General features: G+C 40.8%; 1 protein-coding gene across 1 annotated transcript in view; it reads right to left on the reverse strand.

Annotated features, from left to right (window-relative positions):
• The window catches only part of CROT (Carnitine O-octanoyltransferase), a 74,933-nt gene that overhangs the window by 26,751 nt on the left and 27,572 nt on the right, over positions 1–20,610 (reverse strand). The window contains exons 6-8 of the mRNA XM_080279168.1: positions 14,160–14,256; positions 9,445–9,525; positions 6,919–7,043 (exon numbers count right to left, since the gene is read on the reverse strand). Of these exons, the coding sequence (XP_080135294.1) occupies positions 6,919–7,043; positions 9,445–9,525; positions 14,160–14,256 (303 nt within the window). The remainder of the gene's footprint in view (positions 1–6,918; positions 7,044–9,444; positions 9,526–14,159; positions 14,257–20,610) is intronic.

Genomic DNA, 20,610 nt, shown 5'->3' on the forward strand with positions numbered 1-20,610 from the left:
CTCCATCAATTCCTGGGGCTTTCCCCAATTTGACTTTTTTCATTGCTTCCACAACTTCTATCCTACTGATTTCTTCCTGTCTTCTCACCTCCCTCCTTCTCCTAGCCATTCCCCTGCCACTTATACTCGCATTACTTCCATTCTCTATGTTCAACAATTCCTTAAAGCGTTCTCTCCATCTGCTCACTTTTTCTCCCTTCTCCACTGGTAATCTACCATTTTTATCTTTCACTCCTCTACTAACTTCACTACCACCCTGTCTTACTCTCTTCACCTCTTTCCAGAACATTTTCTTACAGTCCCTCCACTTTACACTCATATTCCTCCCCAATTCCTCATCCACTCTCTTCTTACTCTCTCTTACTAATCTTTTCACATCTCTATTCCTCTGTACATATAACTCTCTCTTCCGCCTCTCAACTTCTTCCATACCCCTATTTCTCATCCATTCATTGTATGCTTTCTTCTTTTGTGCCACACTCTGTCTCACCTCTTCATTCCACCATGCTGTTCCTTGCACCCCCTTCCACCTTCCCTTCACCCTACACACCACGTCACATGCTGTGCATATTTCTTCTGTGAATATCTTGCACACACCTTCCACCTTCCCTTCACCCCACACACCACGTCACATGCTGCGCATATTTCTTCTGTGAATATCTTGCACACACCTTCCACGTCCCCCATCTGCTCCAATTCATATTTACCCAATCGTTCCTCCACTTCTCTCTTATATTCTGCCTTTTTCTCATCCTCTTGTAACCTTTCCACTCTCCTTGCAACTACTCCTTCCTCCCGTCCTTCCCTTCTTCTATTTCTCCATCTTACTCGGATCTTGATTCTGGCCACCACCAAGTAGTGGTCAGATCACATTTCGACCAAAAAATGCCGCTCCAGGCGCCAAGCATAGGATCTCTGTAGAATTTTTTGCCCATAGGTACAACTAAAATAAACTATAGCAGCAAGAGTGCCCTCCGCAGAAGCAAGTGTGAGGGGCCCAAAAGACCCACGAGCACTTGTCATATACTACAGCATATAAATGCAGAATACCCCTGGGTCAATTAAACCCCTCTAAGAGCAAGGCCTTGTAACCACCTTGCCGCTGCAGGTCTAAAAGGTGGGAAAGCATGACGTAATGTGGTGTTTCCTTTCGGATTCCCACACCCCGACCCATTGCAGTGGAGAGGGTGATGCTCTCACACCTTTTAGACCTGCAACTGCAATGTGGCTATAAGGCCTCATTCCTAGAAGCATTTAATCAACCCGGTGGTGTACTGCAGACTACAGTACATTTATCCAAATTTTTCATGATCTCTCATGCCTCTTCTTACCTTTTAATTCACTCACATATACAATGATTTTTTCACCACTTTATGTTTATGTTTATCTATGTTCGCCCCAAGAAGTGATGGCAGAGTTTCAGATTGCTTCGGTCACTCTGCACTGATATATGTTCAATGAAATCTTAGTTAATATATGGTAAAACTTCTCTGCCTCCATTACGTCATATAAAATAAAATATATATTAGATCAAACTAAGACTTACGTAAAATGAATAACGTGAGGTAATGATATATTAGAAGTTAACACTCGGATATACGTCCCCCAAATTGAATATGTAATGTATTACTCTGCGCACGGAGCACAGCGTAACCCTCTTTCCTGATGTATTTGTTTCCCAGGATTTCAAATACAGAATGCTCTAGTTTTGAAAACCAGTTAAGGAAAACTCTTGTGATTGCAATACACTACTTTATTTTGAATTGCTGTGGTGATGATACAGCAACAACAAGGATGCCGCAACAATGAAGTTTATCTTAGTAATGATACCCTACGTGCAGCAGCAGCAAGACCATTCTGCCTTTATTCCTTGTCTTCCCCTCGTTTATAGCGACTTTATTCCTAACTGATGCAAAATTATTTTAAGCTGTAAGAAGATATGACAGGTTTTACTCTTTTCTCATACACTAGGCAATGAAGAAAACGAAAACATGAGCTTATACTCCTGCAATGCAAAAGCACATACTTTTTGCTCTATCTAATAGTCTCTAGTATCTTTTAAAATAAACTACTGTCTCCTGCTTACCTGAAAATGCTGATCTGAAAGTTTTGAATTCAGTGGCTTGTTTATGAACATTTGCATTTTACTTCTCTTGTCAACTGTTTAGACACTGAGGATACTAGCCCATGACACAAGTTTGTCATTATCCAAGGAGCTCCGACTCTCGACAAATTTTCGAGGTTTTCCTTATTTTTCATTCATTGATAGTCCTCTGGGTTATATTAAAATTTCAAGAGAATTTTCTTAATGAATAACTGGCCAAATGCATTGTCATAACTGCATGTCTTGGAATAAATGTTTGTTTCCTTCCGTGCATGTTAACTGAACCATTAAAATAGCCTACTAACTTAACACAACATTCCCGCTTTCTGTCGTCGTCCATGGAGACAACAAAAACGGAAACAAATGACTTTAAATTATTCTTTAGTATTGTAACGGGAAATACTTTATTAATAATAATGACTAATTGTCGTAAAAGGCGACTAAAAGGGTTGGCGGAGGGTTAGTGCCCCTCCCTGGAAAACAACTAACTAAAAAAACAAACAATAAGCCTCGGACAAGGACTGACCAAACGATGACGACCAAGGACCGGACAAAGGACATGGTTATTGGAACCTGGAATGTAAGGGGAGCGAATGATGAGGTGAAAGAGAGAGAGATTGTCCAGGTGCTTGAGGGTGCGAAAGTGGATGTATGTGGAATAACTGAAACAAAATGGGGAGGAGAAAGTGTGAGAGAATGGGAGTATGGATGGGGTATCTGTGCAGGAGTAGGTGAGATTGAGAGGGCAAAGGAAGGAGTATGTATAGTTGTGAGTAAAAGATGGAAGAGGAGCATAAGACAGTATGGAGCAGTTGGGTCAAGGAGTGTGTGGGTAAAGTTGAAAGTTGGAATACAAATGTGGGCGATTGTGTGTGTGTATGCGGCAACGCAAGATCGTGCTAGAAGAGTGAGAGAAGAGTTCTGGACGTATGTAGAAGTGTGCATGGAAAAGTTTGGAAGGAATGAGAGAGTGTTTTTGATTGGTGATATGAATGGTAAAGTTGAGAATGTGAAGGTGGCTGGAATAGTTGGTGAGTGGGATGTGCCTGCTGAGATAGATGAGAATGGGAGTGCATTAGTGGACATTTGTGCTGGGAGGGGGTTGGTGATAGCCAATACCCTCTTCAGGCATAAAATGATCCACAGGTATACATGGCAAGTGATGAGAAGGGTGGGTGGTGAACTGAATGAAAGGAAGGCAATGATTGATTATGTGTGTGTGGATGAAAGGATGCGAAGATGTGTAATGGATGCAAGAGTTTATAGAGGTTGGGGGAGTGGACTTTCTGACCACTACTTGGTGGTGGCCAGAATTAGAATTCAAGTAAGATGGAGGAATAGAAGAAGGGAAAGACGAGAGGAAGTAGTTGCAAGGAGAGTGGAAAGGTTACAAGAGGATGAGAAAATGGCAGAGTATAAGAGAGAAGTGGAGGAATGATTGGGCAAATATGAATTGGAGCAGATGGGAGACGTGGAAGGTGTGTGTAGGATATTTACAGAAGAAATATGTGCAGCATGTGATGTGGTGTGTGGAAGGAAGAGAAGATGGAGGGGGGTGCAAGGAACAGCGTGGTGAACTGAAGAGGTGAAACAGGCTGTGGCACAAAAGAAGAAAGCATACAATGAATGGATGAGAAATAGGGGCGTGGAAGAAGTTGAGAGGCGGAAGAGAGAGTTATATGTAGAAAGAAAGAGAGAGGTGAAAAGATTAGTAAGAGAGAGTAAGAAGAGAGTGGATGAGGAATTTGGAAGGAATTTGAGTGTAAAGTGGAGGGACTGTAAGAAAATGTTCTGGAAAGAGGTAAAAAGAGTAAGACAGGGTGGAAGTGAAGTTAGCAGGGGAGTGAAAGATAAAAATGGTAGATTACTAGTGGAGAAGGGAGAAAAAGTGAGCAGATGGAGAGAACACTTTAAGGATTTGTTGAACGTAAAGGATGGAAGTAATGCGAGTATAAGTGGCTGGGGAATGGCTGGGAGAAGGAGGGAGGTGAGAAGACATGAAGAAATCAGTAGGATAGAAGTTGTGGAAGAAATGAAGAAAGTTAAATCGCGGAAAGCCCCAGGAATTGATGGAGTGTGTGGTGAAATGCTTAAGCATGGGGGAGAGATAGTAGTAGAATGGATGTGGAAGATGTGCAGATTGGCCTGGGAGGAGGTAGAGTCCCGGAGGATTGGAAGTCAGGTATAATTATTCCCTTGTACAAAGGAAAAGGGGAAAAAGAAGTGTGGTAATCATAGGGGCATTTGTCTTCTTAGTATAATAGGAAAAGTGTATGGTAGGATACTTACTGACAGAGTTAGAGAAAGAACAGAGAAATTAGTTGGAGAAGAACAAGGAGGCTTTAGGAAGGGAAGAGGTTGTGTAGATCAGATATTCATTCTTAGATCTGTAGTGGAAAAGTTTCTAGAGAAGGGAAAAGTTGTATGCGGCTTTCATGGATTTAGAGAAAGCATATGACAGGGTGGATAGACAAGGATTGTGGAAAGTATTAAGAATACATGGAGTAGATGGGAAGTTGTTGAATGCTGTGAAGAGTATGTATGATGGTGCAAGGGCTGCAGTGCGTGTGGATGGTGAACTAAGTGAATTTTTCTTTTTGAAAGTTGGGTTGAAACAGGGATGTGTCATGTCTCCATGGTTGTTCAATCTGTACATGGATGGGGTAATAAAAGGGGTACAAGGTAGGGTAGTGGATGTTGGAGTAGCCCTGGTGAGAGAGGATAGTGTTTGGAAACTCCCTGTACTGTTGTTTGCAGATGATACTGTGTTGTTGAGTGAAGACGAAGGGGAGCTGCAAGGCTTGGTGGATGAGTTTGGGAGTGTGTGTAAGAAACGGAATCTAAAGGTGAATGTAGGGAAGAGTAAAGTGATGGTCTCTGAGAGAGGTGAAGTCAGTGAATGTACAGCGAGGTTGGATCGTGAGGAATTGGAAAATGTGAGTACGTTTAAGTACTTGGGTAGTGTGATGAGTAAGGATGGAGGTTTGGAGGGTGAAGTGCTTGAAAGGGTACAGCAGGGAAGAAAGGTTGCTGGTTCTTTGAAAGCAGTGATAAGAAACAGGGAAGTGAGCATGGAAGTGAAAAAGTTACTACATGACAGTATTGTGATACCAACTCTAACGTACGGAAGTGAAGCTTGGACATTGTTGGAAGGACACAAGTCAAGAGTGAGAGCAGTGGAAATGAGTTATTTAAGAGGAGCCTGTGGAGTCACATGGAGAGACAGGCTGACGAATGAGGATATAAAGGAGCGTTGTGGTGTTGATGTGGATGTGATAGGAAGCGTTATGAGGAACACACTGAGGTGGTTTGGCTATGTGGAGAGGATGGAGGGTGAAAGACTGACGAGGAGAGTGTATGTGAGTGAGGTGGAGGGGGGAAGAGGGAGGGGGAGGCCAAGGATGAGATGGAGGGATGGGGTGGAGAGGTATATGAGAGAGGGAGGTGTGAGTTGGAAGCAGGGCAGTGAAATGGTTGGGGACAGGGCGACTTGGAGGCGATTTGTTTGTGGCCACCCCAAACGGGATTGAGGCGTCTGGCAATTGACAGATAGATAGACAGATAATTGATTATTAAAGCGCATTTCTTTTACGTCTTACGCTACTAAAAAATTATGGTGTTAACATATGAGATATGAACTCCGCAATTTATTCCTGACTGTCCCTGAGCGATAGTTCTGACATTTGAATTAGCTCTGTTTAGGATTTCCTATTATCGTGACTAACAAACTGATTCCTACAATTTTGAAATATTATGGTACTTTTGCATTTACTAATTGTTTTCTGTAACAATTTTACATAATAGGTTCCTCCTTGTGAAGATTTGAGGAAAAGTATGTACATTACTGCTGACTGAAAACTTCTGGATATTCTGCCGTCACTTCTTGGGCCGACTGTACATGACCATAACATCTAAACATTCTCTTCCTTCCATCTATCAATATGCTTCCTTATTCCACATCTTTCATAAATCTACATGTTTCAGGTCCTATCCAGTATCTACAACAACACACACAGTCCTTGACATACCCATTTCCACTGCCCTTGCTCTTGATATTCAAACTTATATCAAACCAAAATCTCACATCCAGAATTTACCGTACTATTGATATGAACATATTTTAATGCAATCCTCTTCCAGCCTCCAAGTGATAAAATTATGATCTACAATATAAAAAATGAAAACAGACAGGAAAAACAATAATAACAAAACAACAAGAAAACAAGTACTGTACTATAGGCTACAATGAAAACCATGATAAACAGTTCCAATGAACAGCTTCCTACATACATTTTGTAAGGCAGTCTTAAACACTTGCATGGACCAGCCTTTTTCTTTCACCTAATGGATGCTTTTCAAGTTCTCCTGCATTACATACTGGTCAAGCTCCCTAACTGTGAAGTCTCTTCTCAGGACCTGATTCCATATATTACTTGGTCTGACAACAGATGCTGTCCCTTCCACACTCAGGTTTCCACAGTGCTTCAATTACCTCCTCTCACAAAATTCTCATCACATGTTCTAACTTCATCAGCTTTCTTGTGTGTATCACTTCACTACAGCTATATTTCTAACAGACACCAAATCCACTTTCACCTTAGCTGAGGGCCAAATGTTCTCAGATTGGGAGGTTGATCTGACTAGTACTCAAAGAGATGCATTTCTGCCTCATAACTAAGGGTTAACTAGTTTTTTGCAATCACAACCTAGCATTCACATTGTGTGAGCAGCACAGCTCCATCAGGAAAAAACAAACTGATTATACCACTATCAATGCCCTTGTGTTGTGACCATGCAACCCAATATTACCATACCTGACACCAGTTATCCCGGGTATCACATGTCAACACACCGACGCCTGGACCGGGACCAAGGGCTTCACTGCGCTCTCGGATGTATCGGATCTGCACCTCAAGTTCTGGTGGGTTTAGTGGCTTACCTAAGAAGAGGGCACAACAAAATTAACCACAGACAATTGTTCTGTTAAGAGTACTAGAGTCTAGCTTTCTTTATAGCTGTTTATTTACCTTTATAATGGTTAGTTTCTATTTATTTATGTCTATCTTTCTACCAATCTACCTATTTAACCATCATGCACTCAAAAAATCTATGGGTCAACTCCTTGGCTAACCCCCAACCCTTTCAAGTTCGGTTAAACTCAGATTAATACTCTCTGAGTTACGCACCCACGCAATCACGCATGCACACACATACACACACACACACAGGGGCAGGGAGTGACTAGAAATGTAGTGTTAAAAGATATAAAAGCGAAAGTGCAGGAAGTGTATAAATTACTGGAAACGCAAGATATAAGGAAGGCCCCAAGGCCTGACAGGATCTCTAATTAGATTCTACAGGAATGCAGAGAACAACTGGCAGATAAGATTCACAGTTTAACTGTGTGTTCCTTGGCAGAAGGGAAAGTGCCTTGGGAATAGAAGAGAGCCAATGTGGTACCAATTTACAAGGGAGTCCCTGACCAGCATGGTCACAAAATTGTACAAGAGAATTTTGAAAGACAGGTGAATAAAATATCTGGAGGAGATGGAAATTTTGGCAGAAAGTCAGCTTGGATTCAGAAATGGAAGGTCGTGTGTCTTTAATTTGTTGAGCTTCCACTCAAGGGTGACTGACGTGCTACAGAAGAGAGATAGTTGGGTGGACTGTGTGTACTTAGATCTGCAGAAAGCCTTTGACAAGGTACCCCATAGATGACTAATGTGGAAATTGGAGCACATACGAGGACTGAAGAGGAACCTTCATGAGAGACTGATACATGGGGACAGTAATAAAGGAATGGATGTCACGGTGGAGGGAAGTAACAAGTGGAGCCCTGCAGGGCTCAGTGCTGGCACCCGTACTGTTCCTGATTTAGGTAAATGATATGGTGGATGGAATGAACAGTTATGCAAGTCTGTTTGCAGACTATGCTAAGATCATGAGGAATGTATAAGTTGAAGAGAACTGTAAAATGCTGCAGGAAGATCTTGACATGATTCATGAATGGGGCCTGGTATGGGAAATAAAATTCAACATACAAAAATGTAAAATATTGGAAATGGGCAAAGGTAGTAAGATGCCATCACTGAACTGCTCAATAGGAAAGGAATCAATCACAAAAGCAAGAGAAGAGAAGGACCTGGGAGTGTTGGTCCAGGATAATCTGTCGCCTGAAAAACACATTAACAAGACAGTCAGAGAGACATATGAGCTTTTGACAAACAGAAGAGTGGCATTTCGATGCATGGATGAGGAGATAATGAAAAAATTACCAGTGGCTTCGATCCACCCCATGTCAGAATACACGACAGTGGTGTGGCCCCCACATAAAAAGAAAGATATAAACAAGATAGAGAGAATACAAAGAGAAGCAACTAAGGTGGTCCCGAGAGAATACAAAGAGCAGCAACCAAGGTAGTCCCCAGCCTGACAGATCTATCATACAAGGAAAGACTAGAAAAGCTCGGTCTGCCTTCCTTAGAAGAAAAAAGAGAGAAGGGTGACGTGATTGCAGTGTTCAGAGCCATGATAGGAGTAGACAAAATTGACAGAGATCTGTTTCTATGGGATGGGGGAGCAACATGAGGACATGGAAAGAAATTGATAAAGACATGTTAACTGAAGGATATCACGAAATACAGTTTCCCATATAAATGCACTGACCTGTGGAATAGCCTGGACAAGAAGCTCATAGAATCCAATAACTTAACTGAGTTTAAAGCAAAGTCTGACTGGTTGAAACATGGAGATGGGACCCCACAAGCATAGCTCATTTCCTGTGCAGTATATCACAACTAGGTAAATACAACTAGGTAAACTAGATAAATACACACACACACACACACACACACACACACACACACACACACACACACACACACCTCATTAAACAATACACCCACCATGCCATCACATGTGCAGGTGTAAAAAAACATTCCATTTACAGTCTATGGGCTGTATTTTCGTACACTTAGGAAGCTTTCTACCAACTTGTCTTTAATGAACCATTTCGATTATTACTGAATATTTACCTGTACTGTATTTTATGTATATCTAATACTGACAAAAATTCCAAAAGAACAGTCAACAAAATATTAATCAGCCATATGAAGATACAAACAAGTAGAGAAGGGGCAAGGGAGCCTTCAAGCCCTTTAAGAATATGGCAGTGAGAAAAACAAATGCATCACTGTGGTTCTACATGCCTATCACAGTAGTCTGGGTTCACAGAGTTCATTCACTATTTCACAACCTCCCATGAATCAACACACACACACACACACACACACACACACACACACACACACACACACACACACACACACATAAGATTTTACCTGAGGAATCCCAAGGGTACACAGTCCATATATGGCCATGGCAGAGCAGAATAATGTGAAGTGGGCACTCTCCCTCATCCTCTGAAAAACATAAACCATAAACAGTAGTTCTTCACTTTAGTTTTTCTGCTAACAAAAGATTTTCTTTTACTTAGAATAGTTCCACAGAATGGGAAGGGTTACTGCTGACTGTACATAACCCCTCAAGTTTAAACAAACATAAAATATCATCTAAGGGTATCAATATTAATATGAGGATGTCCTCAGACTGACAGGGTTAAGCATGCAGCTAAATTCATTAAACACTGCCAGCCTATGTTAACTCCATAGTGTGCTGAAGAGTATTATCTGTGTTATGCAGCAATGGAAGCTTGCAGAAAAAGTCTGTACAATTATTTACTAAGGCCAAACTTCACTAGAATCTTTATTATTTTTTTTTTATGTTAAAGGCTGCACTGAGAGAAATGATTTATCACCTATCTACAGGGAACTATGTTAAACCCTTCAGCTCAAGAACATATTTTTTGCTACATTTTGGCTAACACTTAAAATCATTCAACTCTGAAGAAACATCTTAAAGACTTAATGAGGGTTTTATATAACTCCTCTGGTTCAAAAAGTCTCTCCAAATCTGAATGAAATCAAGTTAGCAAAAATATACCGCAAAACACATAATTGCTGTGAAGGGGTTACTGCCTTCTACTTTTTCCTGACTTCTGGATCCTACCCAGATCACCACCACCACCACTCTCCTTCTCCTCCTTCTCATATGAACCCAATTTCCTGCCTAATTGATGGAGTGACATAAGACTATCTATCTATCTATTGCCAGATGCCTTAATCCCTTAAGGGATGAGCACAAACAAATCGCCTCCATGTCACCTTGTCCCCCGCCATTTCACTGCCCTCCCCTCAACTCACACCCCTCTCTCTCATATACCTCTCCACTCCATCCCTCCATCTCATCCTCGGCATCCCCTTCCCTCTCCCCCCTCCACCTCACTCACATACACTCTCCTCATTAGTCTCTCACTCTCCATCCTCTCCCCATAGCCAAACCACCTCAACGTATTTCTCCTAATGTTTTCTATCACAACCACATCCACACCACAGTGCTCCTTCACTTCCTCATTTGCCAGTCTGTCTCTCCATGTAACTCCACATGCTCCTCTCAAATAACTCATTTCCATTGCTCTCACTCTTGACTTGTGTCCCTCCAACAAAGTCCAAGCTTCACTTCCATACATTATGCAGCGACAATACTGTCATGCAGTGACTTTTATACTTCCATGCTCACTTCCCTGTTCCTCATCACTGCTTTCAAAGAAGCAGCAACCTTTCTTCCCTGTTGTATCCTTTCAAGCACTTCATCCTCTAAGCATCCATCCTTACTCATCACATTATCCAAGTACTTAAAGACACAGATTTTCCATTTCCTCCTCATCCAGCATCACTGTACATTCAGTGACTTCATTTCTCTCAAAGACCGTAACTTTACTCTTCCCTACATTCACCTTTAGATTCCATTTCTTACACACACTCCCAGACTCAATCACCATGCCTTGAGTAGACCTGATATTCATTCTTAGGTCTTTAGTGGAAAAGTTTCTAGAGAAGGGAAAGAAGTTGTATGTGGTCTGCATGGATTTGAAGAAAACATATGACAGAGAGGACAGACAAGGAATGTGGAAAGTATTAAGGATATATGGAGTAAATGGGAAGTCGCTGAATACCATGAAGAATGTGTATGAGGGTGCTAAGGCTGCAGTGCATGTGGATAGTGAACTGAGTGAATTTTTCTATTAGAATGTTGGACTGAAACAGGGATGTGTCATGTTCCCATGGTTATTCAATCTGTTTATGGATAGGGTTATAAAAGAGATACAAGGTAGGGCAGTGGATGTTGGAATGACCCCAATGAGAGAGGGCAGTGTTTGGAAACTCCCTGTACTGTTGTTTGCAGATGATACTGTATTGTTAAGTGAAGATGTAAGACTAAATGCAGAAAAAGCACAAAAGTAGGAGATCCATCAAACAATGAATAAGGAGAAACAGGACACACAGTCATTCATAAATCACTCAAGTCTTTGAAATAAAGGCTCCATGTCACAAACAAACACCATGTGAATAAACTGTTTTGTGCTGTTTTCCTTTTAGATGCACTTACATATACCTACCCACCACTTTTGATATAATAAAAAATTGTTACTCTTGTTAGTTTTTACTTCTGGATCCTTCTCACTACTCTGACAGCTAGTTAATGAAAAGTGGATGTGGATGCTGATGCTGATGACAATAAGAAATGTTACCACATGGAAGAGTACATGAGGGAAAGTGGTTTGGAATAGCATGAGGGAGATGCACAAACTATAATCACAAAGCTTTAAAGTGATTTCTTAAGGCTACTCAGGATAAGCTTTTGTGTAGATCATGCATGTGGCAATAAATATTAGCAGGGATATATTCCAATATATTACAAGCACAACCATCAGTACAATTTTTGTCTTATTCCTGGCTCTACTTCACAGACAAAATAATCTGTACAAAACATGCCCTGCCATACCCAGAGGATTCACAGTCCTCACTCAAACTTACTTCATTATTGTTGTTATTAAGGTATTTTCAACATTAAACTGTTCACAAAATTTTGTTCTAAAGTTAGAAATTAGTGTTTTTATTCTGTTTTAAACTACCAAATTATGAACTTACACACATTCTGGAATTCTGACCCCTTCACTACAATAATGTACTGTAAATCATATAGTACAGTATTTTAGTCTTGCTATTTCCAGCTTAGGAAAGTGTTGTATTCAAACTGCAGTACTCAGATATGAACTATGTTAACTCCTTCACTTTCAGATGTCCTCCCTGGGCTGGTTACTGATTGGCACATATACACATAAACATTACAGCACAATGACTGTCATGTGCATCATTCTCCCCATAGACACCTCTTCCCCATCTGCACTCTGACAGGATGGGGAAGGGTTACTTCTGGCTATCACTCTCCCTCCACCCTCCAAGGAGAAGGTTCAGTTCTGCAATGGACCACAAATGGATTCTACAGTTACAGTAGCAAGACTAAACTGCTGTATAAGGTTTGGTGCTATATGTTATCATATTGAAGGGGCTCAAGTTATTTCAATTAATGTAGAATGCTCTTGGTGCTAGTAGCTTAGCTGGGTTCCCTACACTTGTGATGGAGTAACTCTGGATATGATGGATGGATGGATGGAGAAAAAATAGCATTAAATAGGAGGAAATAAACACAGAAAAAAAAAAAAATCATGACCATCATCATTATCATCCCAACCATATTTCTCTCTAATATAGGGTGGGAATATAATATGATGTGCTTCTTTTATCTTGCAATAAAAGAAACATGGAGTATATGTAAGCTAAAGGAATAACTTGAAGGGCATTCAATGTCGCGCATCTCTCCGACAAGGGCTACGTAATTACCAAACCACCCTTCATAAGTGGTTAGGTTTTCTCATCACTGATTAGGGTTTCACAAAAAAAAGGTTTCTGGATCCAGAATCTGTAATATAATCCAGATCGGTCCCAAAAGTTAACAAACTGTTCCCCGGGACATGGGCTATCTACCCACCAAATTTGGGCCAAATCTCTCTTTTAGTTTTTGAGTAATCCTGCTAACAAACAAACAAACTAACAAACTTACAGAGGTGAAAACATACTCTGCTTATCGGAGAGAATTATCAAGGTGTAACACGCTCACCATCCACACACTCGATGTAGGGCTGCTTTGGGTATTGGCCCTTTCCTCTCTTCCATCCTTCCTCTTCTGTCTTTCTTTCCTTCATTCTTTCCTCTTTCTTCTGCCTACGGGTGACTTTTCGCTCCCTCTTCTGTCTTTCTTTCCTTCATTCTTATCTCTTCCTTCTGCCTATGGGTGACTCTACACTGAGTGACAAGCCAAATGGTTTCCTGTACACCAGGAAACAATACACTACACTGGGTGGTAACCATATAACCAAAGTATGATGTCTGGTGGTTTAGTGGGTAATTAAGGTGCTCCAATTGAACTGAGCCTGTGTAGGTTTATATCCAAGGGGTGGTTGGGGTTTATTGCTCACGTAATGCCACTCAGGGATGAGTGAGGCTGGTCACTCTCATCTTAAATGTCAGGATCAACTTGCCTAGCCCCGGGTTCCTAACCTCCTCATGGGGCGACATAGGATTGGATGCTGGATTGATGGATGGAACTAATGTAGTTTACTTGAGTGATGACTGGATGGAAACACAATTTTACTGTAAACAGATAACATAGAATATAACTGGTGTACTATGAATTATGTCATCATCATTCTAACCTTATCTCCCCCCCAAAAAAACTCATAAAAAAAAAAAAATGGCATGAAAAAGTACATCAACATTAATTATCATCATTATCCTTGCCCTAATCCATACTATTATACATCATCATCATCATTATAACCCCATATTCCCACTACAAAAAATGGGATGAGCAAGTTAAAAAATCATCATCATCAAAACCCTAATGCTACCCTAAAAAGTGGGTGGGTAAAAGAGGTCAACAATCATCACCATCGTCATCATTATCCTGATCCTTTTTCCACCAAAAGAATGGGGTAAAAAAAAAAAAAAAAAAAAAAAAAAAAAAAAAAATCACCACCCTAACTCATAACCCACCGATAAAATAAGTGTAGATACAATGCTACATGAGTACTCACTGGGCTTCCAGCAGGAGTACAAGCTGTCTGCACCCTGGCCAGGAATGCGGGTGCAGTTAAAGAGGTAGCGAAACTGATTCATACTCATCGGTTTGCCCTGTGATGGATGGAGTGGCAAAGGATATTAGATGAATATGTAATAAATCTTCACTTCCTCCTTTCCCTCTCTTTCTCTCACTCTTTCTTTCTTACTCACTCTCTCTCTTATTTATCTCTCTATTGATACCCAGATGCCTTTAACCTTAGAAATGATTCCTGAACATTTCCCTCTCTCTAACTATAGCCAGACACCTTAATCCTGGAACTGTTTCAGGTTTATCAACTTACTGTTGTGGATGAAATGGCACTGGATATTAGACAAATATATAATACCTCTATAACTCGTTCAATACTTTTTGTCTATTGTTACAACATGGTGGGACTAAAAGACTACCTGATTTCCTGTAAAGTGCACAACGGAAATTTTAGAATACCAAGTGGCGGCTAGCCACAACAAGTCATAAGCTTAAAAGAGGGAAAATGGTAATCAAGTGTAAAACATATACCAATGATGAAAAGGGGGAATGAAACAGGCAATTAAAAATACTTAAATTAATGTACTTAACACTAACTTAAAGCTACAAGAACAAAATCAAACAGGTTCGAACAGACTGTCAAACTAGCTCTTGCAGAAGTTATCCTAAAGTTCCAAATGTTAATAATAAAAATAAACCAGAACACAAACTAGCCCTTGGGTTGTAAAACCACTGAGGGTTGCAATAAAGACCTGGCATAAAAAAAATAAAGACAGACTCTTGACACTAATATAACATGTGACATTAGCTAGGGCAATAACAGTGATTCTAAATCAACAATTCTTATAAATAATAGCAATATCAAAATAACAACCTAATAAATCTATCATGTGTTGACAATAAACATAACTCACGTGAGGCAGATAAACTACTACATTATACTAATATCCCCAGAACAGAGCTGTCCGACACACCGGTCTAACTCAAGCCGTTAACTAATTTGTGGTAGTCCCGGCCCGGCTTATATAGACGAACTCAAAGAAATAAGAAGGTTAACTCAGGAAGGCAAGAAGAGTAACTCAGAGAAGCAAGAAGCGCAACTCTATGAAACTAGAAGGGCAGAACAGAAACTCAAGGTCGAAACTGTGAGCAGATACAGGAAGGTGGTTCGAAACAGCTCTTAAAACATCGACACACAGCTAGGCCAGGCTGTTTCCTGCAGTCTGATATTTATAAACTCGATTCACAGAACGCTAAGCATGGTACTAATAAATGAATATTAAAGATTCTGAATATTACATATGAATATAAGCAATGTATATTGACCACACGTAACACTATCTACAGCCAGATGCCTTACTCCTGGAACCAACTCAAGCTCACTGGTTTACCCTGTCATGAGGCAAAGAAGATAACGGCTTGGGATTACCTTCCTCAGTATGATGATGTACTTTCCATTTTAATTTTTCTCTCTACAGAAGACTACAATCACATTAAGAGAGCCCCCTGGTAGTGATGGGGTCAATGGAGATTACGCTCTAACCCTCCAATCTGAAGTCCCTCTTAAAATGATTAAAATCTCCAAGGAGTGAGAATAACATACAAATCATATCATCAGAGTACAGGGGTTAATGCCTATCAACTGCAGGAGGTCATTAGGAAGATGATTCAATTTTAGCAAGTCCCAATCATCCCCCTGAATACAGCCTCAATAATCAATGTTATGTCTGGTGGTAGTTGGGGGGCACTCACCATCCACTCACTCGATGTAGTGCTGCTCTCGGGCGGGTGTCCTTTCCTCTCTTCCTTCCATCTTTCCTTCCTTCCTCCTATGTCACTCTTTCCTCATTCTTTCCTCTTCCTTTTGTCTAAGGGTGACTCTACATTGAGTGACAAGCCAAATGGTTCCTGTACACCAGGAAACCATTTACTACACTGGGTGGTAACCATGTAGCCAAATTATGATGCCTGGTGGTTTAGTGGGTAATTAAGGCAATCCAATCAGATTGGGCCTGTGTGGGTTTATATCCAAAGGATGGTTGGGGTTTATTGCTCATGTAATGCCACTCAGGGATGAGTAAGGCTGGTCACTCTCGTCTTAAATGTCAGGACCAACTTGCCTAGCCCCAGGTTCCTATGCTCCTCATGGGGCAACACAAGATTAGATGATGATGATGATGATGATGATGATGTCCAGGTTCCCACCTGTACTGCTAAGAAAACAGGAACAAGGGGAAAATAAACTAGTCCATAAGTCTGATAAGCCAAAGAATTAAGCATGAGCTCTTCCAATTCTAAGCTCAACTGATGGAATAGTAAAGGATGTATAACATTACCATCATCATCCCAACCATTTTCCCCCTCCTAAACATGGGGTGATGTATGGCTTTAAAAACAAGAAAAGAGAAGAATATGGTCAAGAGAAAACTAATCAACAACATGCCCAATGACATGGCTCACATACTTACACACTCACTGTTCAAGGATAATACACATAAACATAATAGTCCTCTGGTGATACAACAATTTAGTCACTGTATTCCCTACGAAGGATGGTGCAGTACAGCTGGTGTTGTTGTTCCTCAACCCCAGCCCATCTGACTGGGCAGACCACAGGTAAGCAATGTTCCTATGGGCCGGTCCCACTGGTTCCCTACAATGTTGATGTTGTGTCATGTCTTCGTGTGGCATATGCTGTGGTGCTCCATAATGTGTGTTATGTTGTGTAAGCCTATTCTATACGCAGGGCACATGTCAGTGACGATTCCACCCAACCCACACCTAAGGTAGTAAATGAAGAGGGATGGGTGACATCAGGAGGGGGGCATGTAATAATGTGTTCTGATCAAGATGTTGTATTGCCCTGCATGTGAAGGGTTGAAATATCTGGAGGTGGGATACTGTCGCACACAGTTTCATGTTTGTGTGGCAATTGTTTTCTGTGCCTAGGTGTATTGTGTGCCTTGGTCATGTAATGACAGGAGTGTTGTGTATTGGCACAGGCTGCTGGATAGAACTGTGCACCCTTCATACCAAGGTAGTCTCTAACATGGGGGATTTTAGCTTCAGGGTGTAAGCAAGCTGTGGGAATGGTTTTGGTGCAGCCCATGGTGATGCACATGTTATTGTTCTGTATGGTCTGCAAGGTGTTGTAGTATCAGATAGGATGGAAGCCCATGCCAGGGATGCATAGGGCATCAGTGATCTAATGTACTGTTTGCACAATAAGGAGAGTGTTTCTTATTGGTGCCCAAAGTCTGGCCCTATTGCAACCCTGAGGGCAGTAAGCCTGGGATGCACTGCCTCTTGATATTTTTTACATGGTGTTTGAAGGTGAGTCCAGTGTCATGTATTTTGAAGGATCTTATTGAAAAGGGTGTGTGTGACATACTAACAATGACAAGTGTGATATCAGGGGAGTACTTGTGTTTGTGGTTGCTACTGCTGATGAAAGTGGTGGTGGATTTGGGTGGGGTGATCATAAGCCTGTTGTCCTCCACCAAAGTCTGTTGTGTGTTGAGGTGGTTCTGATGCAGTGTGCAGGGTGTGTATGGAGTGTGGTTGTTATGGTGACGTCATCTGCATATGAGCCAATGTTCCTGGGTGACTGGGATGTGGAAATATGCATGTATAAGTTGATGAGTGTGGATAAGAGAATGGACCCCTGTGGAAATGCATTACAAGAATTCTCTATGCACTACAGTACATTAAAGAAACATATAATAACACTTTAAGAAAATTATGTCTTGCTAATTTTTATCATGATACTGACAGTCACTCTAATTCAGCTTATGAGGGGCCCCCCTAGTAAAGGAGCTTTGTGAATGCAATATATAACCCCTTAATTTCCAAAAATCTCTCAAGCTTAATAAATATTCTGGTAATGCCAAGAACAAACTTAATAAAGTCACTGTGTTGCAGATGCAGCAGGGGTTACAGCACAGACAGATGGTAAGACTGTAAACACTTCAGTGCAACAACAGCTTAATTTATTCTACCCTAGCTCACCATCTTCTCCTGAATATAGTAAGTATGGCACAGGTCAACACGCCAGTGTATGTATTAGAGGTGGATGCAGCCAGGGGAAGGGGCAGACTGAGGATGAGGTGGAATGATGAACTGGAGGGGTAATTATGAATGAGGATGGTATGAGCTGGAGGAAAGGCAACCTCAAAGAAGCGAACAGGGTGATAAGGAGGTAACCTGTTTAGATAATGATAGAAAAAAGATGGTGCAACTTCTTTTTATTTTCCGGTTTCCATATGACTTTTTCTTTTACATCAAGAAAGATTCCTTCACTTTAACCTTCTATGTTATGAGAGGCCCTTTAAAAGCTGTAAAAAATAATCAGGGAGTGAGAAGAATAATGAGGAAATCTCATCTTAAATGTTAGGACCAACTTGCCTAGCCCCGGGCTCCTATGCTCCTCATGGGACAACACAGGATTGGATGATGGATAGATGGATATTGTCAAACCACTGGGTCTAAGGGAAGGAAATGGAGTGGGGAGGCATATGAGTGAGGAAGGTTTAAGTTAAAGAGATGGCAACCTGATGGCAGGAGACAGGGTGACATGGAGACAATTCATTTGTGATCACCCTTCCAGGATTTAGGCATCTTGTTACACAGACATATTTAAGGAATTTATAACAACTTTCTAACTTTTCCACTACAGGGAGTTTCTTTAATGCTAAATAATATGGTTATGAAGGAGCAAGGATGAAATAAAAATGCTGTCACTGTACCAAAGGAGCAAACTGTTTCCATTAACCTGTTCAGTTTGATAATGTCTCTTATATATTGTTCTTGTTACCATCAAACAACCATAGAAGTAATCCACATTAATCCCTTGTGTAAGATCCCTGTAAACACTTATAGTATGACGAACCTTCCCTGCTTCAAACCTGCAGTCAATTTGTTTTCATCAGAAGGAACTGGGCCACTACCACACCTGAATCACTTAGTTGTGGTTGCCTGAAAACTGCCGTAGATCAACTGCTAGTGGAGATGGGGTAGGATTCTACTTGCCTAAGTTCTTCAGTATGATGACATCTATTTTAATCTTGCCACCTCCTGAGACTTTTATTCAGCTCAGGAGAGACCCCCAACAGTGCAGGGCTTACAATTACAGTATGTTCATTAACTTCTTTACAAGTGCTGGGATGGGATGCCTTCCTGTGGTGGCAATGATTTAACCAGGTAGATTCACTGCTCTGTTATACAAATATTCCTCAACTTCCTTCTGATCTCCCCGAAGGAGGAGGATGGACTGTACGAGGAGGGATATTTCAGCCTGCAACCCACTGGGTTCACATTATAGATGAGCCTAGGACAACAATAACAACAACAACAACAGCCTCTTCAATACAGACATTTTTTCTACTGTGATACTAATAAAGCCTGATGATTTTATTCAGTTCAGGAAAGATTGTCTTTAATACTTCACTACATTAATATGACATTATGATATCTTTCCTAGATATCTCCAGCTGTCTACAAATATTTGTATTCAGTATATGAAAAAGAAAGAAAGAAAAAAAAAAAACTTATGGTGATGGAGTCAAAGCACACCTGTACAGTACATCACTTAACCATGGTTAATCCCTTCAATCCAATGCCAAGTCTAATCTCATTTTTGCTATCACTAGATGATTTTATTCACCCTGGGACAGAGTTTTTTCAGTTTGAGTGGTTAAAGCCTTCATGAACCTCCCTGACCTAGCAGGGGCTTTCCTTAGCTGAGTAAAATCATCTATTAGTAGCAAGAATACAACAAAAAGTATGCCCTCCAACTTAAGGGGTTAAGATTCAAAGTCTTATATTGTATTGCAATTGTTGGGGACATTAATAGTGTGTCAACACTTCACAAGATAAAGCATTAGTAATAGCAGACTGAAATGTGAGCCCAACAGACTGAAGACTAAAGTGTCCTTTCTCCAGGGTCCATCATCCACCAACTGGGGAAGAGGGAGGGAGCTGAGGAATGCAAGTACAGTATAACCGAGTAGCTCCACCATTCAGCTATATTGATACCACCATGTGAAGGCAACTCCCTCAAGCACCAGATACAGCAGTAAACAGATTAGACCTGATCTTCGCCTTTGTCAATGTGAACATGCAAAAGTATGTGCCCAAAACCTGCATCAAACATCCAATATTCAGCAAAAATGTTCAACACCATTCAGTTCCAACATCTCGCAACATGTCCAGAAGAGCCTGGAACCACCACAACAACAAAAAGGTCCTTGAATGCAATCCTAGCATTATTTAACCTCTTCAGTCAAATTGTTTCCATGAGATTAAATCGAATTATTTTATTCAACTTTATCACTAAAGGAGTTGATGGAAGCTATATTTAATCCCTCTAGTTTGAAAAGATTAACAGACATATAACACTCTGGTAGCAGGAAAAAAAAAAAAAAAAAAAAAAAAAAAAT

This window comes from Coenobita brevimanus, chromosome 77 (assembly GCF_032717465.1).
Source record: "Coenobita brevimanus isolate Jiangsu-jjx chromosome 77, ASM3271746v2, whole genome shotgun sequence".
NCBI lineage: Eukaryota > Metazoa > Arthropoda > Malacostraca > Decapoda > Coenobitidae > Coenobita > Coenobita brevimanus.